This window comes from Nerophis lumbriciformis, linkage group LG33 (genome assembly GCF_033978685.3).
Source record: "Nerophis lumbriciformis linkage group LG33, RoL_Nlum_v2.1, whole genome shotgun sequence".
Taxonomy (NCBI): domain Eukaryota; kingdom Metazoa; phylum Chordata; class Actinopteri; order Syngnathiformes; family Syngnathidae; genus Nerophis; species Nerophis lumbriciformis.
This window is the reverse complement of record NC_084580.2, coordinates 5,240,811-5,268,028: the sequence shown is the minus strand read 5'-3', so window position 1 is coordinate 5,268,028 and position 27,218 is coordinate 5,240,811. Positions and strand designations below refer to the sequence as shown.

The 27,218-nt window shown below is 41.2% G+C and overlaps 1 protein-coding gene across 1 annotated transcript in view; it reads right to left on the bottom strand.

Annotated features, from left to right (window-relative positions):
- Positions 1-10,148: 10,148 nt before the first annotated feature.
- dpp7 (dipeptidyl-peptidase 7) overlaps positions 10,149-27,218 on the bottom strand; it is a 41,863-nt gene continuing 24,793 nt past the window's right edge. Inside the window, exons 5-13 of the mRNA XM_061928704.1 lie at positions 26,632-26,767; positions 21,642-21,723; positions 18,860-19,026; positions 14,602-14,662; positions 14,361-14,479; positions 13,591-13,747; positions 12,845-12,909; positions 12,701-12,771; positions 10,149-10,931 (exon numbers count right to left, since the gene is read on the bottom strand). Coding sequence (XP_061784688.1) covers positions 10,817-10,931; positions 12,701-12,771; positions 12,845-12,909; positions 13,591-13,747; positions 14,361-14,479; positions 14,602-14,662; positions 18,860-19,026; positions 21,642-21,723; positions 26,632-26,767 — 973 coding nt within the window. The 3' untranslated portion in view covers positions 10,149-10,816. The remainder of the gene's footprint in view (positions 10,932-12,700; positions 12,772-12,844; positions 12,910-13,590; positions 13,748-14,360; positions 14,480-14,601; positions 14,663-18,859; positions 19,027-21,641; positions 21,724-26,631; positions 26,768-27,218) is intronic.

The following is a 27,218-nucleotide window of genomic DNA, read 5'->3' as shown; positions in this document are numbered from 1 at the left end:
TCTAATGTACTTATCTTCTTGCTCAGTTGTGCAACGCGGCCTCCCACTTCTTTTCTACTCTGGTTAGAGCCTGTTTGTGCTGTCCTCTGAAGGGAGTAGTACACACCGTTGTAGGAAATCTTCAATTTCTTAGCAATTTCTCGCATGGAATAGCCTTCATTTCTAAGAACAAGAATAGACTGTCGATTTTCAGATGAAAGTTCTCTTTTTCTGGCCATTTTGAGCGTTTAATTGACCCCACAAATGTGATGCTCCAGAAACTCAATCTGCTCAAAGGAAGGTCAGTTTTGTAGCTTCTGTAAAGAGCTAAACTGTTTTCAGATGTGTGAACATGATTGCACAATGGTTTTCTAATCATCAATTAGCCTTCTGAGCCAATGAGCAAACACGTTGTACCATTAGAACACTGGAGTGATAGTTGCTGGAAATGGACCTCTATACACCTATGTAGATATGGCACCAAAAACCAGACATTTGCAGCTAGAATAGTCATTTACCACATTAGCAATGTATAGAGTGTATTTCTTTAAAGTTAAGACTAGTTTAAAGTTATCTTCATTGAAAAGTACAGTGCTTTTCCTTCAAAAATAAGAACATTTCAATGTGACCCCAAACTTTTGAACGGCAGTGTATATATATATATATATATATATATATATATATATATATATATATATATATATATATATATAAGAAATACTTTTTTATATATATATATATATCAATCTATCTATCTATCTATCAAGAGGGACAGAGACAGTGCACAGTGCATGTGGATCACATGTTTTTATGGCGAGAAAACATGGAGAGACTGCCAGTTATCTAGTCTCCACCAGTTGCATAAAATGTGCCATCAGTACAACTGGACAGTGCTGTTTCAGTTCCATCATCAGGACCATCAGTGAGTCAGACACAAACTAGTCTCATCATTGAACCAGATTCAAGGGCTGCTGAGTTGTCATCATCAGAACCCAGATCACCCACAACAAAAACCCCACCAGTGATCCGCAGGTACCCAGAAAGGTTTCGAGTACCACCAAAAAAACTGAATCTCTGAAGACAGTATAAAAATATGTGTTAAAGATGTACAAATACTGTTTGTTTACAAATGAGGGTTAAGAGTTCAGTACTAAAAAAAAAAAAAAGAATGTGGCTTAAGTTCAGTTTTTTAATTGAGCTGCTGCATCTTTTGGTTGGGTTGTTTATTTCTTTTGAGTAACTTCTACAATTCTAAAAGGGGAGGAATGTAATAGAGTGATCTATGTTTGTCTGTTGCCATCTCCTGGTGAATGTTGGCTATAGCGTATTGGGGTTACTTTTTGGTTGGCCAACGATTTACGTGGTGTTGCGCACCTGACGTCAAGTGTGTGAGTCTGTTCTGAAGTCTACAGTAAAGAGACGTACTTTATCCCCTCGCCTGTTTATTGCCTCCAACTCAATATATTACAACAACATTGCTCCATGCAGACCGGGTCGCATGGAGCTGGAGGGGGCGTGGCCTCCAGGTCCGCCTGAATTTCGGGAGATTTTCGGGAGAAAATTTGTCCCGGGAGGTTTTCGGGAGAGGCGCTGAATTTCGGGAGTCTCCCGGAAAATCCGGGAGGGTTGGCAAGTATGGTGCAATACAAATGTGCTGCTTTTATTTTGAAAAGTGTTATTTATGGACGTATGTCCGTGTGTAACCTGTGAGTGAAGGTGCACAGCGACAAGTGATGCCCGATGTCAGCTCACGCTAAAAAAAGAAAAGTTGATGTCAAATGTCATGTTTTCAACAAGACATGGACATGGAAGTATTTCTTTACAGAAATTAAAGGTAAAGCCGTGTGCTTAATTTGTGGGAAACAGGTTGCTGTGTTTAAAGAATATAATTTGAATCGCCACTACACGATGAAGCACGAGGAAAAATACCTTTATATATGTCCAAAGCATCTTCTCCAATAACATGCAAAAGAATGTGAGCTTTCAGCTTTTCATTATCACCTCCTGCTCCGCTTGCTGCTGAATATATATTAAATCTTTGCTTAAAATGCTTCCAGTTATCGGCAAGATTAGCAGTTAGTAGCATTGGGCTAGGTGGACTTAGCTTTTCCATGACTGCACTTTGGGGTAAATGACCGGGACTCCACAGCTCTTTGTTGTTGGCTGTCCTCCAACTCGGGGGCAAGATCCTCTTCTATTTGTTCAATCTGTTCCTTGTCCTCTGTATCACTTTACCGTCGCTCATAGTCTTCACACACCGACCGTAGCAAACTCCTCAGAAATGTGGCGTCCTTCGTACGTTTTCACTCACGTCTCATCTCACTCACATCTTCCTTCTTTCGCTCGTCTTTCGTGGCTCCCTCGTGGCTAACATTCCGTCTGACGCTGCTCACGGCCACTTCTGACACCATGTGTTGTCTGTCTAATTGTAAATAATGCAGACGAGGCGTGTTGGCTGAGTTCTCAACGTTTACTCACACAGCGTGCTCATAACCATATTCTAGCTGCCGGGATGGCGACATACAACAACACCTCACGGGGCAACCGCGCATGCTCGTTGTCATGTTCGTGTTTGAAGGATGAGGCCGTGTTGATAGCAAGTAACTTAGTTTAATGACTCACGTTCTCAACAACATACAGGTAAAAGCCAGTAAATTAGAATATTTTGAAAAACTTGATTTATTTCAGTAATTGCATTCAAAAGGTGTAACTTGTACATTATATTTATTCATTGCACACAGACTGATGCATTCAAATGTTTATTTCATTTAATTTTGATGATTTGAAGTGGCAACAAATGAAAATCCAAAATTCCGTGTGTCACAAAATTAGAATATTACTTAAGGCTAATACAAAAAAGGGATTTTTAGAAATGTTGGCCAACTGAAAAGTATGAAAATGAAAAATATGAGCATGTACAATACTCAATACTTGGTTGGAGCTCCTTTTGCCTCAATTACTGCGTTAATGCGGCGTGGCATGGAGTCGATGAGTTTCTGGCACTGCTCAGGTGTTATGAGAGCCCAGGTTGCTCTGATAGTGGCCTTCAACTCTTCTGCGTTTTTGGGTCTGGCATTCTGCATCTTCCTTTTCACAATACCCCACAGATTTTCTATGGGGCTAAGGTCAGGGGAGTTGGCGGGCCAATTTAGAACAGAAATACCATGGTCCGTAAACCAGGCACGGGTAGATTTTGCGCTGTGTGCAGGCGCCAAGTCCTGTTGGAACTTGAAATCTCCATCTCCATAGAGCAGGTCAGCAGCAGGAAGCATGAAGTGCTCTAAAACTTGCTGGTAGACGGCTGCGTTGACCCTGGATCTCAGGAAACAGAGTGGACCGACACCAGCAGATGACATGGCACCCCAAACCATCACCCAACCATGCAAATTTTGCATTTCCTTTGGAAATCGAGGTCCCAGAGTCTGGAGGAAGACAGGAGAGGCACAGGATCCACGTTGCCTGAAGTCTAGTGTAAAGTTTCCACCATCAGTGATGGTTTGGGGTGCCATGTCATCTGCTGGTGTCGGTCCACTCTGTTTCCTGAGATCCAGGGTCAACGCAGCCGTCTACCAGCAAGTTTTAGAGCACTTCATGCTTCCTGCTGCTGACCTGCTCTATGGAGATGGAGATTTCAAGTTCCAACAGGACTTGGCGCCTGCACACAGCGCAAAATCTACCCGTGCCTGGTTTACGGACCATGGTATTTCTGTTCTAAATTGGCCCGCCAACTCCCCTGACCTTAGCCCCATAGAAAATCTGTGGGGTATTGTGAAAAGGAAGATGCAGAATGCCAGACCCAAAAACGCAGAAGAGTTGAAGGCCACTATCAGAGCAACCTGGGCTCTCATAACACCTGAGCAGTGCCAGAAACTCATCGACTCCATGCCACGCCGCATTAACGCAGTAATTGAGGCAAAAGGAGCTCCAACCAAGTATTGAGTATTGTACATGCTCATATTTTTCATTTTCATACTTTTCAGTTGGCCAACATTTCTAAAAATCCCTTTTTTGTATTAGCCTTAAGTAATATTCTAATTTTGTGACACACGGAATTTTGGATTTTCATTTGTTGCCACTTCAAATCATCAAAATTAAATGAAATAAACATTTGAATGCATCAGTCTGTGTGCAATGAATAAATATAATGTACAAGTTACACCTTTTGAATGCAATTACTGAAATAAATCAAGTTTTTCAAAATATTCTAATTTACTGGCTTTTACCTGTACATGTGTCTCCATGCAGTCTTGTTCTACCACCTTATGTGGGACGGTAAGCTGAATACTAACCAGTACTGCCCCCTAGCGGTCATACATGTAATAACAACTGATCATAACACTTGCCACTACTGTTGCATGCTGGGTAGTGTAGTTCTTATATTCCCTAGCTTATAACATCACACATGGGTGGCATCAAATTCAGCTTCATTGGGAATTCTCCATCTTGCTCAGGGCCAGTGGGAGTCCTCACCAGGGCAATGCCAGAAGTATCCACAAGATGGTGCTGTTGCTGTTGAAGATCTTTAATATGCAACTCAGCTAAATTTTTGTTGATATTTTTCATGGGACCTGGATTAAGTTGTATATCACCGCTCAAAAGTAAAAGGAGAAGGAATGTCCATACATATCCCGTTTTCTACTCACATGTACTTTAGAACTAGTGCTGAAATCACGGTTGTTGAATCCATTTGTCACGAACAACACATGGTATCCAAATCCCAAAGCGTGTCGCGTTGGTATCACAATCATTGACATAGCAGGACTTGAAGTAAATGCTGAGGTTTCATCTTGAAACAGGCCTTGTCCCAGTGGGAGGCAGAGACACCACAAGCACATGAGCCACACAGAGACATACCTTTGGCTGTTACCTTCTGTGCTAACATTATTCTATTATCTCGATCAAATCAAATTAAGCTTTATTTATAAAGCGCTTTTCATACATAAAAGAAATGCAACGCAAAGTGCTTTACAAACTTAAAAACAAAACCCTTATCCCCCATTATCACATACGTACGCACGACACAGATACCAAACACAAACACATACACATATATGCAACTATATGGACAAAAAAATGCATGGCTGAGTACAGAGGAGACATGTGAGTAAACACTATCACAAGAGCCATTTGCACCAAGAGGTCATCAGACCATGGCCACCAGGACGCTGGCACAAAAGCGCCCCCACAAGCATGGCCGATAACCCCTGAGGCAGATGGCTCATCTGAGGAATGTTGGAAAATAAAAATTATAAAACTTGTAAAATAGTAAGAAGAATAAAGAAGAAATAATAAATACAAGTAAGACATATGAAGATTAATAGAAAAAATATATTTAAAAAAATACAGTAAATAAATAAATACATATAACTAAATACAATCTTGCATAACTAATAGGATAACAAATAAAATACAAATTACTTCAATAAAATAATTAATATCAGGTATAAGCCAAATCAAAAAGGTGGGTCTTAAGCCTGCTCTTAAAAACATGAACGTTCTCCGCAGCCCTGAGGTTCTCCGGCTAGCTGTTTCATAGACGGGGTCCATAATGGTGGAAAGATGCCATTTCGTGACTGTGTCTCCTGACATTGGAAATAATTAGGAGATGAGTGTTGGAGGATCTCAGGGTCCGGGAAGGTTCATAGGGTAAAAGCAAATCTGAGAGTAAGAAGGCCCAATACCATAAAAACATTTATAAACCATGAGAAGAACCTTAAAATTGATCCTGAAACACACGGGGAGCCAATGCAGAGATTTTAAAACTGGTGTAATGTGAGCCCGCCTTCTGGTCTTCGCCAGGACACGTGCCGCTGAATTTTATCTCGACTCGTCGCTCTCCTCTCTCTCCACCTATCCACCGCAGCTAGTCAAGGTGAGGGAGGACAAAAGTAGCAGGTTTGGCTATTCTTTCCCCCAAACGCTCATTGGTCTCTGTCCTCCCAATGCGTAAGTCTCACTTCTATCCTTCTTATTTCCATGGATATCTCTCGTTCTTCTGTGCCTAAAATGCACCGATTTGATTGGCTGAACAGTATCATGTGAGCTGGTTTATTTCGCATGGAATTGGTGAGTGTATTTTCTGATCCGATTAACCACAACCGTAAAGTACAAAACCCAAAACCAGTGAAGTTGGCACGTTGTGTAAATCGTAAATAAAAACAGAACACAATGATTTGCATATCCTTTCAACTTATATTCAATTGAATAGACTGCAAAGACAAGATACATAGCGTTATAACTGGAACACTTTGTTATTTTTTGCAAATATTAGCTCATTTGGAATTTGATGCCTGCAACTTGTTTCAAAAAAGCTGGCGCAAGTGGCAAAAAAGGTTGAGAAAGTTGAGGAATGTTCATCAAACATTTATTTAGAACATCCCACAGGTGAACAGACTAATTGGGAACAGGTGGGTGCCTTGATTGGGTATAAAAGCAGCTTCCATGAAATGCTCAGTCATTCACAAACAAGGATGGAGCGAGGGTAACCACTATGTGAACAAATGCGTGAGCAAATTGTCGAACAGTTTAAGAACAACAATACTCAACGAGCTATTGCAAGGAATTTAAGGATCCCACCATCTACGGTCCGTAATATCATCAAAAGGTTCAGAGAATCTGGAGAAATCACTGCACGTAAGCGATGATATACTCCGTCCGAAAATTCCTTCAAAAACACTCTTTCGCCGGTCTTTCTTTGCATCGGACCTGCATCCTCCCCTAGTAGTGTCATGTTCGTAGCGCATCCAAGATCATTTCTTGATGCTGTCTGCTATTTAACAGCATTAGAGACGTAATATTTGTAATCTGTGCCAATATAACAGCGGACATCAGTTAAAACAAGTTGTAAGGATCCGCAATGCCTAGTGTGATATTATATGTTAACCGGAAAAGCAATTAAGTTATCCATGCTAAAATTAAATAAGTGTGCCCCCCCCCGCCCAGTGTAAGGGAGACACATGGCGTATGACCAATAGTCGCATTAGAGAGTGTGCTTGGACACTTGGACGTCACACAAACGTGTGAAAATACTAAAAAAAAGAACTATTTGAGAAACCAGATTAACCTATTGCATGACAAACAAAAGACTCTCAAAATGGATTGCATGCCACAATCCACATTGCACACGTTTAGTAGATCACCTGTGCGTGATCTACTAACCTGCAAACCAATCAGGTTTGCACGTCTCTTAGTACACGCATACCATTGGTAAATCAGGCCCTTACAGTGTTGGTGAAGCATAGCACACTTGATTGTGGTTAGACCTGATCTGTACAAAGTTTGCACACAACTTCTTTGAGGCCATCAGGATAAATTATGAACTTGCAACTTCTGATCACATACATTTCTCTCAGTCTTAAAATGTAGGAAATTTGCCAACCCCTGAGCAGTGGTTCAGAGAGGAATATAAATTGGGCAAATTTGACTGAGCAAGATCATTATCTATGTGGTACTGAGACAGATAGCTTGCCAAGTAGATAGATTGCCAAAATGTGCAGTGCCATGTTGTGATTTAAACTGTAAGAATATTGAAGTGAATTAATTAACTCATATTATGTTTTGCATATGGTGAATATTTATATTCATCTTGGAGAAAGCGAACCACCAGGTTAAGTAAATAGTAGCATTTCAGTTTGGGCACATAATTATTACTGACATTTGTGTGTGGATTGGATTAGTTCTCGCGGAAGAAAAGGCAATACAATTGGACCTCGGTATGCAAAGGTGATGGCCCTAAAGCAACTTTTGGTTCAGTAAAGCGTCCTCAACGTCTCTTTTGATCCAGTCTTAATGAACGATAACATTCCTTATCTCTAGCATATAAATAATATGCTAGATAACAAATACAATAAAGAAATATTGAAGATTTTTTTTAAATAAAATAAAAAAATTGTATATAAATAAAAAGTATAAAGTCAAGCCTGACTGGAGTGAGTTTATTAGTGAGCTTCATACTGAGGCCAGAAGAGCATTTAAAAAGTGGGCCGAATCAAAACATTTACATGGCCCTTTGTTTGATTTGAAAACAAACGGGCAAATGCAAACTTTAAATACTCTTTATGCTTGTTAAGAGGAATGCAAACACTTGAGGTCTGGGTCACTTGCAAGAAAATTTAAAAACAACTCTATTGAATTTTGTTAAGAAATCAGAAGACTGAACACTTTGAAAACATATTTGCCAGCAAATGTTGATGGAGCAAACTGACGAGATATTCCTTATTTATTATGATCAGCTGTTTTAACTGTGTTGAAAGCAACTCCCTTATGGTGGACAACATGGACAATCATCATGATGTGACTGTTCATGTACAATAATTAAATTATATTGTGATGAAGCAATGCTTAGCATTTAACATTTGCAAGCAGAAAACGTTATGACATTTGTTTTACTGAGTTTTTTTACTCACGTTATTTTACATAATTCCATATTGTCCACTATCTTGGTCCATCCATCCATTTTTTTACCGCTTGTCCCTTTCAGGGTTACGGGGGGTGCTGGAGCAATGACAATGTGAAAGGTTTATTTATTTTTTTAAGTTTCTTTAAAATGTATAAACAAAAAAAAAAGTAAGAAATCACATGTGCATAAGTATTCGCAGCATTTACTCAATACTTTGTTGATGCACTTTTAGCAACAATTACAGACAGCCTCAAGTCTTTTTGAGTATGATGCCACAAGCTTGGCACACCTATCACAGCCATTTTCAAATCTCACCATGTTCAATTGTATTTAAGTCTGGGTTCTCAAGGACATTTACCCCGTGTTCCTGAAGCCATTCTTTTGATGTCTTGTCCGCGTGCTTAGAGTCGTCCTCCCGCTGTAAGATGAACTGTCGCCCCAGTCTGAGTTCAAGAGTGCTCTTGAGCAGGTTGTCATCTTTCCCTCTTTGCTGACATGTCTCCTAGTTCCTGCCGCTGAAAAACATCCCCACTGCATGATGCTGCCACCACCATGCTTGGTGGTGGCAGCATTACTGTATTGGACTGGTGATTAGCGGTGCCTGGTTTCTTCCAATCATGACATCTGGCACTCACGCCAAAGAGGTCAATTTTTGTCTCATCAGATCTTTGTTCCCATGGTCCAAGTGTCAAACTTTTACAAAGGAATGGCCACTATACCATACAGGCCTGATTGGTGGGTTGCTGCAGAGATTGTTGTCTTTTTGTTAGGTTCTCCTCTCTCCACAGAGGAATGCTGTCGCTCTGACAGAGTGACCATCATGTTCTTGGTCACTTCCTTCTCCCTCGATCACTCAGTTTAGGCTGTACAGCTCTCGGAAGAGTCCTGGCAGCTCCAAACTTCCATTTACGGAGGATGGAGGCCACTGTGCTCATTGGAACCTTCAAGGCAGCAGATATTTTTCTGTACTCTTCCCCAGATTTGTGCCTCAAAAAAATCCTGTCTCGGAAGTCTACAGACAATTCCTTCGACTTCATGTTCCTTCGATTACATGTTTGTGCTCTGCTATGCACTGTCATGTGTGTGACCTCATATGTAGACAGGTGTGTGCCTTTCCAAATCATGTCCAACCAACTGAATTTACCACAGGTGGACTCCAATTAAGCTGTAAGAACATCTCATGGATGATCAGTTGAACTCATTTTTGAGCTTCATGGCAAAGGCATTGAATACTTACTGTAGTTTTTTATTTTTAATAAATATTCAAACTATTCTAAAAAAAACATTCACATTGTCAGTATAGGTTATTGTGTGTAGAACTTTGAGGACTTAAATTAATTTATTAAATTTTGAAATAAGGCTGCAACATAAGAATAACAAAAAATGAAGTGCTGTGCTTTCCAGATGCGCTATATCTGGTTATGTGCTGTGTAATAATGTCTAGAAATGTCAAAACAGTTGGGGCTGGGTAAGTTGAGGTCTGATTTTTTTGCTAGAGCTACACATACATTTACAGCATAGAGGGACAATAAGATTGATAAATTCAACCAAAACAGGGTTAAAGGGCAGTACAAGCAGCTAAGTCTAGTCCTTCATTCTGAAATCAAAATGAGTCCAAGAGATCATCCAGGTCAAAATGATGGATGTTGCACTGGTCTTCTTTCGCCTGTTCTTTCCATCCATGTTTACATGCATGTTTTCTGTAAATGCGGTTGTTTATTTTACTGTACATTTTAACATGATCCGAATGAATTGTATTTTAACAATCTGCTTGTGTTGCATGTTGTTTATCCTGATAATCTTCAGACTTTATTCTGGACACAAAACAAGCAAGACACACACATGTTCATCTAATGCCATAAAAGCAAAGACGCAGTGTTTCTAAAGAATGGAGAAGTGCCTAACCAAGCTTTGAACAGGGTTGGTCAGAGTGCATATAATATCACACTAGCCTACGCACAAGTGTACATGAAATTATGGAAGAAATTATGTATGCCGCATGGAGTTTATTTCTGCCACAAGTGGGCAGTATACAGTTACTAAATAGTTTAAAATGTGAAGTTTTGACAGGTACTGAGCACATGGGAAACTTAAGAGCAAACATGTCTTGTGCATATTGCATACAACGCTACCTGTACATGTCTCTATCATCTGATAGGTCACAGGATATGTAATGTCCCAGATATTTGGTTACTTTACAGACATTAAGGATGTTGCATGACAGTATGAAGTCAGGGAAAGTTAGTTTTTTATCCTATCTAATGATGAGTGTATTTAATGTCAAAGTCTAATCCATGGTAAGAGCCCACCCTTAACAACTGCTGCAGACCAGCACTGTAGATGAAGATGATCGTTATTTTTGCTATTCATCTTGCAGCTTTGTCTTTTACAGTGAGCAGGTGCAGCGCTGTGAATACTGTCCGGATGCAATTCAATACATTAAGGTGAATGTTTGATTTTCATTGTCCTCTCTGTCTTCACCCACTGTCTGATGATGTCTGCCTCAGTCTTCCTGGCTTTGATTACTGATGCCGGATCAGCATCATTGGTCCCTCTGTTTGATTATTAAAAACGATGTTTAGATTTTTTTGGGGATAACTTTGAAATAACTAAATATCTATTAAAAGGGAAACTGCACTTTTTTGTAATTTTGCCAATTGTTCACAATACTTATAAGAGACAAGAAAACAGTTTATTTTCTTTTGAGTTCTAATGTGTAATAATCAGCTGATTCTAGGTGGCTAAAAACACAGCTAATGGGAGTAATCCATTCTGTCTCTAAATCACTCTAAAATGCTTAAAAAAACACCAACAATACTTCATTTAGGTTCCTTAACTGTATAATAAACAAGCTGTAGCAACATTGTTATTGTAAAAGCGAACACTGAGTAACTGCTTTTCTAGCGTAAGAACACATCACCTTACTCACAGAGACACTCACAGTGCTACGGCAAGATGTAAACTATAGATTCTGTGTCAGCAGCTGAATCGCTTCTGAGTTTGTAATGCACAACACAATGCGAAGGACACCAATCTGTACTGACTGAAAAACATGAACAATCATATTGCAGTATCTGTATCAAGTTAGCCCATATTTTATGTTTTGTTTGTCCACAGATTAGCTGTAATAAATAAATGCTACTTGTATAGCGCTTTTCTACCTTCAAGGTACTCAAAGCGCTTTGACAGTATTACCACATTCACCCATTCACACACACATTCACACACTGATGGGCGGGAGCTGCCATGCAAGGCGCTAACCAGCAGCCATCAGAAGCAAGGGGTGTCTTGCCCAAGGACACAACGGACGTGACTAGGATGGTAGAAGGTGGGGATTGAACCCCAGTAACCAGCAACACTCCGATTGCTGGCACGGCCACTCTACCAACTTCGCCACGCCGTCCCAATAACAATAACAAGCATGTTATCATGATCAATACTGGCCGGTCATGTTTTCAGTAGTTTTTTGGAAGTGGGAAAAAGTTTGTTCCATTGCAGGGTTTGTTAGCAATGTAAACAATGCGTCTTTAAATGTGATTCAGTTTCTTTGAGCAGTGTCCCCGTCGCTGGATACATGAAGCCTTTCCCCCCATAACAACATTTTGTGCCACTCAGTGCAGCATGGGCACTCCATTTCAACCATCAACCTTTCACCTTCTCTTAATGCTTAAAATGACCAAAATACGGTAACTACTGTACATGTCATGAAAGTCTGTACAGGCCAAAAGTTTGGACACACCTTCTCATTCAATGCGTTTTCTTTATTTTCATGACTATTTACATTGTAGATTGTCACTGAAGGCATCAAAACTATGAATGAACACGTGGATTTATGCACCTAACAAAAAAAGGTGAAATAACTGAAAACATGTTTTATATTCTAATTTCTTTAAATAGCCACCCTTTGCTCTGATTACTGTTTTGCACATTCTTGGTATTCTGTCGATGAGCTTCAAGAGGTTTTCAAGGATTTTTACTTCACAGGTGTCATAGTTTTTATGCCTTCAGTGACAATCTACAATGTAAATAGTCATGAAAATAAAGAAACGCATTGAAATGAGAAGATGTGTCCAAACATTTGGCCTGTACTGTATATATACACATACATTTATATTTAAATATATACATACATATACACACATACATACATACATGTATATATACATACATACATACATACATTTATATATCGCATCCTCCGAGCATTTTTTTATCTTTAGAATCGCAAAAATTAATATATATATCTGTGTTGTTGTCTCTCACAATGACTGTGAACGATAAGCCAAATTCCCCCCAAAATGCAGCAATGACAGCTTGCTGTACCTCAAATCTAGATGATGGGCTCCCTCAGAAATGTTGATAGCTATCAGTGATGAACTCAGAGACTTTCGCACCTTAATAAAAAGACACAAATCAAAAGCTGCTTATTTAGATTCCAATTAAGTTAAAGATTTTGTAATCACTTACCCCTCCATTTGCCCATGGGTCCAGATCTCCATTGGAGAAAATGATATTGCTGGCTGTGGAGAGAGCTGAAGAAAAGCAGAGACCAGACCAAATATATTTATGTATTTAAAAGTATGCTTACATTTGATGTCTAACAAATAAATCTGTCAATTTCCAACTACATGCCAATCAAAGTAAGTATGTTTTGGGTATTTTTGGTATGTTCCACATTGGGTGGTCTAGTAACTTTAAAAAATAAGATTAATCAGTTTTTAAATTAATTAATCATGATTAATCACCATTCGCAACTATGTTTGAAATATGCTGGTTTTCACTGTATTGTCCTAACTAAAGATAAATGACAGGACACAATTACATACAGTATAATTACAATAATATATGATAATGAAATTCTAATTCAAATCAAGCTCAAACAATATCACACGCCATTATATAAGTTTTAGATGTATAGTCTTGTTTTCCATTGTTATATTATTTCCTGCCAGACTCTTATTTGTATTTTCAATATCCTGTTTTAACCGCTGGCAGCAGCTTTACTATGCACGGGTGGTGCAAACGTGTGGAATTAGTAATCAGCAATATTTTAGATGAGCTCAGACAATTTGACAATTGCTGGATCATTGCATGCGTTTTCTGCTATGCTACATGTTTTGGACCACTTTGTTGTCTGTATTTAATGCACCTGATTTCGCACTCGTAAAGGACACATGACACGTAACATTGGCAGGGTGCTTTCAACTTCTCACCATCCCCCCAAAACTGCGTTTTAAGCCAGTCTGGTCTCGGGATCACACCCCAATGTTTGGAGCAGTATTGCATGCGTTTTTTTTCTGTGAAGGTCATTGCAGGGAACATGTCTGTGATGTTGTTGCTCTCATAACAGAGATTTATCTCTGTGCATGCCTGCAAACAAAATACGGAAATGTTAGTAGGATGTAGCAACTTTTTTGGGGACACAGGAATGACATGGGCCATATGATAGATATAGTTGCACATAAAGACATCAATCAATCAATCAACGTTTAATTATATAGCCCTTAATCACAAATGTCTCCAAATGGCTGTATCATTCACAACGACATCCTAAGTGCCATTTAACCTGGAGAAAACCAACACACACGTGAGGTTATTTAAACTCTACACAGTGATGCCCAAATGGATTTTTCAAAAGCCCCCATCACCTGACTGTGAAGCCAACATGCAAACCACTCAACCACCTTTCGTTAACCATCGTAACGAAGATCCTTTTATTCGAGGGTGACAACATGGGTCTTATGACACATTCAAATAACTTCCACTTACAGATGTATAATTGTTTGAACTGATGGAATGTTGGGATCTGTAGCAGTTTAGAAATTGTTCCAAAAGGCTTCTCCAAAGTGAATTCCTTGTACTTCTCCATTGTCCACTAGGTCTGTTTTTGTGTAGCTTATGTATAAAGATTTTGAAAAAAAATAGAATATCGGTCTCTGCAATCATAACCTATACATGTGTGTAGATTGATGGCATACAATACCTGGTAATCCCAGGCCATGCTGTTGAAGCCAAGTCCACAGCCAGTAGGATCAGCACACATAACAAACAGGCTGTTAAGATCAAAACATGTCAGCAAGCCACTTGCGTTATACACAATCCCTGTAAAATGAAACATAAAGATAGTTGAATCAGTTTTTGACTGTTGATAACCATGTGTCACTACCTTAATTACATAACTTTAAACATACATCAAAACATTAAAAAAATAATATTTAATGTACCTGCAGTATTCCTCAGATTAGCCAGAAGGTCAGCTCCACTAAGCATAGTATCACAAGCGACCTGTCAACAATAAATCAATGTCAGATTGTCAGGCTGTATGTGATGCGCAAATGCAATGAACCAACTTTGTCGCAATGCGGCCTTGTACAAGATGATTTATACATTCCGAGTAACAACATGGTTGTGAACAAACTCCAAGCTGGCATTGTACCCAATGGGTGGCTTCTTGGTAAAAACATTTATTCATGTTTGCGTCCTAATATCAATCTCCGTGATGCACATTGAACATTGAGTTCTATATCCTGTTTTCACAGCATCATTACGAGTCAGTGGTTTAAGTGAATGGCGTCACTTTCAGTAAATCCTGTTTCCCTACCCTCTTACTCTTTAGGTTTCCAGCTTAAGCAGAGGAAGGAATCTCTGGCGGATGGCTGAATTAAATACAGTTTGCATATTTAAATAGGGGCATGGACAGGGAGGGGCCAGCCTCTCCAACATCTACACCCAATTCTACGTTAATTGGGATGAACAAAGGTCATGTGCTTGGATTCTCGGTGTGCATACTTTCATACATTTGGTTATTTTTGTGCTTATGATGTTTTCTAGATTTGAACATACACCATGTTTCATTAAGAATCCACGCAAGTCTTGAGGGTCCAGAAGAAGTCTTCAGATATGTGGATACCCAGGAATTCAATTCCGGTGAATTGTTCCACAACCAACTCATTGATGTACATCGGACAATGCAGTGGGCCCCTTTTCTTCCGGGAGTCAATGATGAGCTCTTAAGTGTTGATGGTCGTAAGGAGCAAGTTATTATCCTCCCACCAAACATTCAGACACTCTACCTCCTCCCTGTAGCTGTCTTATCGTTGTTACCGGTGAGGCCGATCACCGTGTGTCATCTGCAAATTCCATGATGGAGTTAGATACATGCAGAGGTCTACAGTCGTAACTAAAGAGGGAATAGATGAATGGACCACAGGCGTACCACAGAGTACGCCTGTGTCGAATATAAGGGTGGAGGAGCAGGTGTCAGCAGATGCCTGACCTAACATGCTATGGCCTGTTGGTCAGAAAATTAATTATCAATTTTGGTAATGTCCAGGGTCATTACCAAAATTGATAATTAATTGCACAACCCTGGACATTACCATGACCCTGGTAATGTCCAGGGTCATGGCTTCACGGTGGAAGAGGGGTTAGTACATCTGCCTCACAATACGAAGGTCCTGAGTAGTCTTGGGTTCAATCCCGGGCTCGGGATCTTTCTGTGTGGAGTTTGCATGTTCTCCCCGTGACTGCGTGGGTTCCCTCCGGGTACTCCGGCTTCCTCCCACTTCCAAAGACATGCACCTGGGGATAAGTTGATTGGCAACACTAAATTGGCCCTAGTGTGTGGATGTGAGTGTGAAAGTTGTCTGTCTATCTGTGTTGGCCCTGCGATGAGGTGGCGACTTGTCCAGGGTGTACCCCGCCTTCCGCCCGATTGTAGCTGAGATAGGCTCCAGCGCCCCCCGCGACCCCAAAGGGAATAAGCGGTAGAAAATGGATGGATGGATGGTAATGTCCAGGGTCATCATGTAAAGAGAGGCGCTTGGCTTTCCTACTAAAAATTGACGAACAATTAAATCAAGAAAAGTAAAAATTCAGATGTATTCAATTGTTTGCACGCACAAATCTAAGTACATTTCTTTGTTACATCCCAATCAACTTGAAATTGAAAAAATAATTGCCTTAACTTTCCCTTTTCTTTGCTGCAACGGTGTTCCTCCTGCGACCCCCCTCCCCCAGCGTGTTTAGTTTTGTGAAAATTATTTTTCATTTAAATATGCAAGCGCTTTAGAAAGGGATATGAAAAAACATTGACTCTTGTTTGATTACTCAATGTATTATTACAATACAGGCGTACAGTACGTGACAAAGTCGGCCCAGCCCCCCACATGTCGTCACTGTCTCGTGTGCCGCCATTCTGCTACTGCCCGCTTGAGACATTGTGGCCTAATGATCACCTACATAAATTAATGTATGTCCTCAGAAATATGAATATGAAACATTGGCAAAAAGTAAAATTTTGTGTCGTCAATCTTTTTACATTGTTGACATCGACAATCGTGGGCTGAGGATTGGGGGGGTGTTGTCCATATGTCTCTGATGTGCACATCAGTAAGTCTAATGAGTAAAAGTTGCCATTTTGTAATAGAACCGTTACCCATTATGTTGCTAAAATACCCACAGCCTGTAGAAATGTGTGTACGGCAGCTATGAAGAGCACATTTCCACGTAAACGTTCGTCTTGATACATCTCACCATTGATGTGAAAAAGGGCCGAGGGCAGGTTTTTGTGGGTACGCAAATTTGTTACATGAGGGCCCGGGTGCCCAAGTTTTGTAATGACTGTATTGAAGGCTGAATTCAAATCAACAAACAATATTCTGGCATATGTGTTGTTATTGTCCAGATGGGTGAGTACATAGTAGAGACCGCGTCGTCTGTGCTCTTGTTGCAGTGGTGGTCAAATTGGTATGGAGCTAGTGTATTGTACTTTGCTCAGTTAGAAATGGGACACCTTCAATTTTTTTATGCACGAGTCAGATGAATCTTTCAGACCTTACCCTCTCCTTGTATCACCTCGGGGGGAGGTGGAGCGTGTTATTCCCGAAAAGGCTGGCAGCAAAGAGGCACTGGTGGAGTTCGTCATTCAACATCAGGTCATTCTTTCTAACTGTTGTTTTAGATATTTCACTCAACTTTAATGGTCGCATCAGCCAGTGCAGAGGTAAACTGAGGCTTCACATTAGGCTTAGAATGTCCCAAGGAGATGGCTCTGGTCAATCTTTTCCAGTCCTTCTGAGAGCTGTAGCATGACTGAAGAAGTAATGTGTTTGCCTGACAAGTCGGTGGTGTACACCCTCCCAAGTCTTCCCACAAGCTTCGCTTTGGCCGAAATAAAGATTATGTCACTCCCCTTTACTTTCCAAATTGACAAGCTCTAAGACTTTGGTGGCTTGAGATCCATCCTTCCGTTGAGTTCCTATAGTCTTGCCTGTTTTTGCAGACAACTGATTGCAGGAGGTTTGTGATGTCACCCATGTAACCTCTTATTAAAGATGATGGGCTGGCCAAGCATGTCTCCAGACCTCCTTGTCAAAAGGAAGGTGAGGACCGTAAGGTCTGTAACATCCCCTAGTGGTCTGTAACATCCCTGTGATGATGTTATAAAGGAGTGAATTCAAAAGGCAACCTGTGGAGATCAAGTGAATTCAATGCCCAAAAAAGTTAAGGCAGTGCTGTAAAATAACGGTAGCCACCCAAAATATTGACTTTGACTGCTCACCACCAGCAGTTTCCTTATTAGATAAATACTTTCTCAGGGCTATGTGTTATTTTAAAATGACAGAAAATTGACAATAGTATACAAACTACACACTGTACTTTACATGTATCAAGTGCCATTTAATTAGTGTTGTCCCATAAAAGGATATAAGAAATCATTTCATAAATTTGAGCGGTGTAGTCACTTTTATGATGAAAATTTAGTTGTATCAACGAGTTCTGCGGGACCGCTCCTTCAAGCTTGGGTACTCTACCAAAGGATAGGAAGTTAGAGAATTATGCGTAAGATTTTGTCTGTTTCCAGTATTGCCTTTTTGTGGATGGTGATATCAGATGTTGTTCCTGGAACCATCCACCGGGCTTGGGGGTTATTGCCTCCAGTACCCCGATCGCTACTGGCACCATTGTTGCCTTCCACCCAACATTTTCTCTAGCTCTTCCTTTAGCCTTTGATATTTCTTGAGCTTTTCATGTTTGTTTTTCCCAGATGTCGCTTGGGATTGCTACATCTATCTTCACCCCTATCTTATGATGCTTAATGGGTCAGGTTGGTTGGCCACCACCTTTGATGGTGTCCGTCATCTTAACTCTGGGACTTCTAATCCATATTTGGTACACTATGCTTGCTACGTGGTTATGTTGCTAAAAATATGCCATACCTGTCTGAATTTCACACCCACTAATGATCTTGTGTTTAGTGTCTGTCTTTGTGATGCCATGCTGTCTTTTACTCCAGTGTTTCCATCTACTCGTATGTTTCTGATGTTAGCCAGTTCTTCAATTTGTCAGCAGTACATGGGGTACAGTATGTTCGTCAATTCACACACTCACACACTATCAAAATACACCTTGAATCGTTTAACATTGAAATAAAACAATCCTGACCAGGCAATGCAATATAAAACATTGTTAACATCATACCTTGACAGGGTTGGCAGGCATGTTGCCCATGAAGTGGGTACTGTAAGGATAATCCAACATTGCCATCAGCGTGAATGCGTTCCGAAGCAGGCCATTTAACTGGTAAATGTCCTCTGCAGATGATGGACGCTTACACAGGGTGAATGCAGACTGGATTTCCATGTAATCTAATAAAGTTAACAAAAGGAACAATAAATGTTATTAGGACAAACACTAAACTAAATTGCCTAGTCCATGGGCTTCAAAACTAAGTGTGACCTGCTTCCAGGAAAACACAAAATGAATATTTGTGTGATAGTGCTGGCATGGGCAAACTTTTAAATTTAGTCTCAGTGGTCTGTTAGAATTATAGATTTCCATTTTATATACATACAAAATGTTACTTCTGTAATTGTACGAATCTACCAGGACATATTTTATAGGTTGTATTCACCCGAAGGCTCATTAAATATGTGAGACTCGAAGTGGTGGGCCAATGAACATCTGTTGCATTCTGAGCAGCAGTTTCGCCTTTCCCGAAGAAAAATGCCCTATGCTTGCATTGTTTGAGGCTGTTGAAACCGTTTAAAACGCGAAAAGGATTCAAGTTTCTTTTAGCGGTAAGATCTAGGCCCCTTGCATACTCGGATAGTTCGCACTCTGTTTGCTGCACATTGTTTACTTCCGTTCAAAAGTCATGGGATGGAATACAACCTATTTTACCTGTAAAAAAGGTAAATCAGTATGCCCCCTTTTCAGTACTTTAAATATCTTGCTAAAAGTTTTACAATGACTGACCACCTTAAAAAAACTGAATTTAATTATCCAGTTTTTACTTAATTAGACACTTAAAGACATGCACCTGGGGATAGGTTGATTGGCAACACTAACTTGGCCCTAGTGTGTGAATGTGAGTGTTAATGTTGTCTGTCTATCTGTGTTGGCCCTGTGATGAGGTGGCGACAAGTCCAGGGTGTACCCCGCCTTCCGCCCGAATGCAGCTGAGATAGGCTCCAGCACCCCCCGCGACCCCAAAAGGGACAAGCGGTAGAAAATGGATAAAGGATTCGGTATGACCTATTAACTACAAAACATTAAAGGGGAACTGCACTTTTAAAAAACTGTTGGCCTATCATTCACAATCCTTATGTAAAATAAAAACACATGTTTTCTTAATGCATTTTAAATAGTAAACAAATGCAATGAAGCCTGCTTAAATGAAGCCTCTGGGAGTATCTTTATTCTGCCAATAAAAGCCCTTAAAAAACATCCAAACACCTCCATTAAGGTTTCATATACACACTGTAAGTATATATGTAATGTCGTAACGGGCACATTTATAATAACATTTAATATTTACGTATTTTGCTCATTGTTAAGCATATGCAGCGCATTAATTTCAAAAACGCATCACAACGTTCGCTTTTTTTTCAACATCATCTTTATAAGAGCCAACAAATATAATACAAATATTTCTTACTGTACAATATTTGCTGTCATTAGGATGCAAATTGACAGAATCTTGTTATAGTCCCGTTTAGTTGAAGAATGACTCATAATCCTTGCGAAGAAAAGGGAAATGAAAACAAGCGTCTTTTCGTGTCGATCTCAAAATGTAGCAATTTGTTGGACTACGTCCTCATCCTTCTACTATCCAGGTGAGAGACATGATTTTATTTACAATAAACTTCAACTAGCAAGGAAGCAGCTTTACCATTGGATGATGTCAATATAAGCACAAAAACTTGTGATCGAGACACCGCTATAAATAACTTGTCTGTGTTAGCGCTTATAAGAACAAGCACTTTGTTAATATTTCAGTCACAAAATGTAATTAGAGTATTGTTGGCAGTTTGTGGATAGTTATTTATTGGGTTTTATGGGTCGAATAAAGGACCTCCCATTGGCTCAGTTGTAAGTAGACTTTTATTTACGTTTATTTATGAGTTACAATGCAAAATAAATACATTTGTCATGTCTTTCATAATGATTTTAAACGATATTCCAAAAATTCCAAAAAAAAGGTGCAGTTCCCCTTTAGGAATGTGAATGTCCTTCCTTGTTTCCTTCCCAGAAGACTTCCTAGACATCTTTTGCTATCAAGCAATGGCATTAAACATGGCAAAACATCAGAACAAATAATAAAAGAAACAAATGGTCTAATAATATCACCCAGAATCACTAAATGTATTATTAACATGCTGTCACTTCGCCTTTGATGAACATTACTTTGTAGTTATTTCTGGCCTGTGCAATATATATATTGAGCAAAATCTCTGTCAAATAAACACACAAAATAAATAAAGCTTGTTTTGCTGTCCCTCCCCATCTTACGGGCTTGCGCTTTAGTAAACAAACCTGCACCCACTCAACTTTCTATCAAAGCCTCATCTTACTGGAGCTGTGGCGCAGTCCCTACGATTACCGTAATGGCCCATATATCGCTGGAAAATGCATATTCTCGAGCTTCAGAAGCCATTGGAATCAATTTATTGCAGTCTTTGAAAAATAGAAATGCAAATCTTATTGCCGTCTACAGCTTTGATGTTAAAGGTTTGAAAAAAATAATTTGGAAACATTGGCTGTATATGGCCCATGTCTGGAGTAGTTTGTATGACCAGTTCTCTGATTACCTTAGTAAGAATCAATGCATTTTGACTTTCACACAACTCAAGTTTGCTTTTTGTTATTTTTTTCATGGAGTGGCAGAAGCCTTATGGAGCTTTCAAGAGGAGGCCCACTTCCCACTTTCAAAACTGCATATTTATTCAATTCAAAGCCAAGGAACAAATCAAGCATTTACCTTGCAGTTCACCTAATGTTTTAAGCTGATGAAAAGCTTCTTTGACAGCATCTCTGCATTCTGGGGCGATGCTCTCAAAATCCTGTTTAAGAGAAAACAAAAACAAGTATTTAACAAATATATACGACACATTATTGATTTCCCTTTTTTTTACAGTGTGCACATGCAGCTTGTACACACCTACACATCTACGTTTGTTAATAAAATTCCCCTCAAGTTGTAAGCAAAGGCCTACGCACTTCACCAGCAGAATGCCCCATAACATGTCAAACAATTAATTTTCTCAAGTCATATAAATCACACTTTCGATTTGTGATTAGTCACAGTAATCAATTTATTTGGATCATTTAAATTAACTCGCAAAAAAATCTGATCACTGAGCATATAGCGGCCTGCGCCTCCTCTCAGGTTACGTAAATGAGCATGTGAGGTCAAAATAAATTGCATTATTAATCTGCATTTATACATGATTAATGGGATAATCTTCTGTGATTAATCACATACATTAACGCAATAACTTTGACAGCCTTAGATAAAATGTATTTTTTCTGCAGAACTTCGTCAAAAAAGCCTTATCTACTCTAAGCTGTTACGACACAGCTATTCTGAATACACCGTAATGTCCCGTTGTGAAGAAGTCTCTGTCTCGGGTTCTTCTGGGACCACAGGAAAGGGCACAACACTCTGCTGCGGCGTTTTACAATTGTTTTAATTATTTTTCCCACACAAGTCTCTTTTGGCTTTTCAGCTCTTCCCCTTATCAAATGTCTCTCCTTTGGCTTTTCAGCTCTCTCCTTTGGCTTTTCGCCTCTGGTCAGTCAGAATCTCTTTCGAGATTCCAACTCGGGAGATGACCTGAAACAGCGCTTGCGCAACACTCTTGGCAGAGATAGAGCGCAAGGGCACTGCTTCGGGATAACGCGTTGCGTAATCCACCAGGACTAACACAAAGCGGTATCCCCGTGTGCTCGGGTGAAATGGTCCGATGAGGTCCATCCCAATTCTCTCGAACGGGACCTCCATGAGCGGTAATGGGCGCAAGGGCGCCTTTGGGGTGGCCGCTGGGTTCAACAGCTGGCAGTCCGGGCAGGCCAACGGCACACGTCTGCCCGGAGGCCTGGCCAATAGAATCGGACCATGACCCGATTAAGTGTCTTATCATACCCTAAGTGGCCAGACATGGGATTAAAATGCGCCGCCTGGAAAACCATTTCCCGGCGGTGTTTTGGCACCAATAACTGGGTGTGTTCCTCCCTGGTTTGAGTGTCACGGCCCACTCGGTATAATCTATCCCGAATAATTGACAAATGGGGGAATACTCGCGCTTTCCCCGGGCGCACCAGCTGACCGTCAATGTAATCCACCTGGTCCCAGGCCTCGCGCAAGGTTTCATCACGGGACTGCTCAAGGGGAAAGTCCTCAGTAGGTTTCCACCGGGGGGCCGGGAGGGCCTCCCGCGAAGCCCCCACCGGTTCCCGCTCGGCAGTACCGGATGAAGCCCCGTCGCCGCTGAGAACCGCGCGGATACTCCCCTCGCCGACTGTCCGTGAACGCACCCCCACACATTGTGTCACCAAATGGTTAAATCCCGGCCAATTCGTCCCTAAAATTACGGGGTGCGTAAGGTGCGCACTTACGGCAACCTTAACCTTATGCTTTTGTTCCTTATATACAATTTCCACTGGCACAATAGGGTACTCGTGCACATCCCCATGAATACACCTAATTTTCACCCGTGTCGCCTGCCTCAACGCCCCGGGTCGAACCAGGTTTTGGTGGATCATGGACTGTTTTCAGCCCGAATCCCCCATTGCCCGATATGTACCCCCTTGTACCCTTACCGGGACACAGTACGTCTCCCCCAGATCGGGGGCGGATGCTGGAGGCCCGACAACCCGCATCACCTGCCCCACCTACATCATGGAGCACTCCCGGCGCACGTGTCCGGGCCGTCCGCACCTCCAGCACACCGGCCCTGGTGTTTGAGGTGCCATCTGCAAGGGAAGCCATCTCTCCGCAGCGCGGTACCCTGGAATGCACAAATTGGAGAGATATTATGACCCCGTGTCCCCCCCCTTGTCGTGTGTCTCTGGGTACCTGTGGGTGCGTGTTCTTTTTTTATGTCCGTGTGGGGAACCTGTTCGCTAGCTCCAGGTGGCTCAGGCTGGCGTGGTCGCCGCTGCAGAGGCTCTCCCTCCACTCCTCCCCATAGCGGGGCAAGTCGCCGGCGGGGTTCTGGGGTGGGTCCCTCGGCTGTCTTGGTTGCCGTCTCCCGCTGGACCGCCAGGTGTTCCTCCGCCAGTTTCACCGCAGATTTGACGTCTGGGGGACTGTGGTAACGTACCCACGTGGAGGTCCTGGCCTGCACGAATCGCTCCAGTACGTTGGCCTCCAGCATTTTTGGATCCAGCCCGTTGGGCTGGAGCCAACGGGTTGCTGCGTCTCGTAGCTGGAACGCCAGCACGAAGGGCCGGTCCCCTGGCCCGAACATCATGGCCCGGAACTTCCGGCGATGGTCTTCGGGGCTGCTGCCGACGCGGTCCAGTATGGCGCAGCGCAAGTTTGCATACTGCATGCGGGCGGTCGCCGGGAGACTCAACGCCGCCCGCTGCGCCTCCCCCACCAGGAGCGGCAGCAGCTTCGCGCCCCATTCCTCCTCCGGCCACCTGCACGATGTCGCCGTGGCCTCGAAGACATCGAGGAATGTCTGGAGGTCCTCCCCCTCCACTATGCGCTTCATGGAGGACATTCCTCCCGCCGCCTCTGCTCTGTCCATCAGTGCCTGCAGCACCTGTGTCTGCTGCCGGCTTGCCGTTGACACCTCGGCCAGTACTTGACCCAGCGCCTCCAGCGGGGATGTTGCCGACATTTCTGTGGCCCGCCTTGTTGGGTGCCACTGTGAAGAAGTCTCTGTCTCGGGTTCTTCTGGGACCACAGGAAAAAGGGCACAACACTCTAATGCGGCGTTTTACAATTGTTTTAATTATTTTTCTCACACAAGTCTCTTTTGGCTTTTCAGCTCTTCCCCTTATCAAATGTCTCTCCTTTGGCTTTTCAGCTCTCTCCTTTGGCTTTTCGCCTCTGCTTTCCAGCTCCGCTCTCTTCCTCATGGTTTCCGACGCTGCTAATAAAGGAACAGGTGATTAGATAACTCGTTCCAGCTGAGCTATCCACTCACCTGTCTGCTGCACACACCCCGCCCGCAGGGAACGCGCAAAGGCGCAAACCACGCTCCCCTCCACACCCGTTTATCATTGAGTAGAGACTTTTTAAAACTGCTCTTGATTTACAGTAGTTTAAAAACAGAATTAAAAATAAAACTGCAAAAATTTTAAAATCCAATCGTCAGCAATAATAACTTTAGCATTAAAGATGTATTACAGTTGTTAGAGTCTTTAATTCATGCTGTGTTCACACTTGGGCGGAATGCATTGACAGCACAAGAGGTTATTATAAGAGGTCTAAGACCACATCTTCATACAGTCCTATTCAGTTTGTTTGGATGCAGCCATGGCCGTAATTACCATTGAAGATATCAAGGTCATGTCCTCTGTATCTGACAAAAAGATGATATGACTGACTGTAAATGTACTTTTTGTAGGACATTGTGTGTGCTGTACATCACCATCAGCAGATCATTCTCTCTCAATACACGATCTTTGGTCGTGCACAGCCCGCTACAACTTTAACAACATAACGCAAACAAGTCCACTTTTACTTTCAACATTGCTGTCAACATGTTAACATTAAATTATGCTAATGCAACTTATGTTGCTTTCACCTGAATTAAATTGATGTGTAAGCAAAATTTCCTCCATCATGAGGTGGCGACTTGTCCAGGGTGTACCCCATCTACCGCCCAAATGCAGCTGAGATAGGCTCCAGCACCTCCCGCGACCTCGAAAGGGACTTGGGTAGAAAATGGATGGATGGACTTCCAGTGGCTCCGTGGCGGCCGTCATTAGTACTTGCAGTGAAAATCAGAAGATCTTGCGTTTGAGCCCTGGTCGTGGTTGAAAATGTTGTATGTTTTTTAAAATTTATGTTTTAATAATGTTAAAATTGTTTAATATGCTAAACTTCAGGCTATTAATACAAAAGTGGATTGTTACAAGATCATTCTGATTATCAAAGATGTTAGATGAGTGATAGATAGTTATAGCTCAATTACAGCTTTTGTTATTCTGGAAATTCATTATGTTGCTCAAGGTAATATAATTTAAATGGTGCAGGGATACCCATGGTTTCAATCTTTCAAAGTTCTTCTTAGACAACCAATTTTTGACCTTGGTATTTGTCAAATACTACTTACGACCCTGGACGCAGCATGGTTTAGTTCAGGGGCTTGTAACCTTTACTATTAAAAGAGACATTTTTCCGCATTGCCCACTAAAGAAAAATAGTGTAGAGCCAGCCGCAAAACGCTACACAGCTTATAAATTATAAAAGTTTTCATATTTTTTACAGGAAAAGCAAATCCGCTCATGTGAAATTAACATATTTTTCATTTTCTTTTTTGGCAAATATTTATGGTTAGCTTACCCAAAGGGTTACACACTCGAGAATCTGAACTGACCACACAGGGTTTCAGTCTCTTTTACGTGCCTTGCACCTTAGGAATTAGACATTCATGGCCTAACAGAAAATTATAGAACTCTTTTTAAAAAGGCTAACTTTACTCACTTCAGGGTTAAAAAAAAATCTGAGGGAGCCACAACAAGGCAGAAGAGCCACATGTGGCTCCTGGGCCGCAGGTTGCAGACCTGGTTCAGATGATCACCAAATAAAACACATCCTCTTTGAGTGCAAACCATGTGACAGCTGCCCTGTGATTGGCTGGGAACCAGTCTAGAGTGTACAGTGTATCCGTCACTTCCCAAAAGTAGGACTCCAGCTAACCCATTAATGAACATAATGACAAAAAAATCAATACATGCATAATCGTGCACATTATCAGAACAAAAAAACAGTGTACATTCATCCAACTTACTTTTGTGACATCTCTAAAGAACTGCCCAGTATCACTCAGCCCAGCAACTGACAGTATGGGAGCACTGGCAGCGAGAGCTCCCGCCACAATGTTTGGGTACTTTATTCTCATATAGACGGACAGCATTCCGCCATAACTGGTGGGATAGAATGTAACAGATGGATGTTGGTTTTGACTTTGGAGAGTTGATCAACTTTGCAACACATGGAATTTGCAATGGAGGTTCAATAATTTTGAGTGGAATTTTACAGTAGTTTTAGTTACAATTAGTGACAATGATTGATGATTTTATTGACATAGTATATTTTTGAAGGGCATGTTGTGTTTATCAATATTCATTCAGCTTTAGATGAGACTCATCTTATGAAAGTTCATCTACTAAAAATAAAATCCACATGTCTACGTATTTGCTGGTGTACTGTTGTGCTTGCAAGATTATGTATTGTGAAAATTGTTCAAGTTGTCACGTCGCTTGCGAAATACATTTCAGTGCGATTAGGCTTTTCAGGAATGGGGTGAGAAGCAAAATGTTTACAAACATAACTGAATCTTCTTGGAAATGTCTGCCATGCAGACAGGAGCAGAAA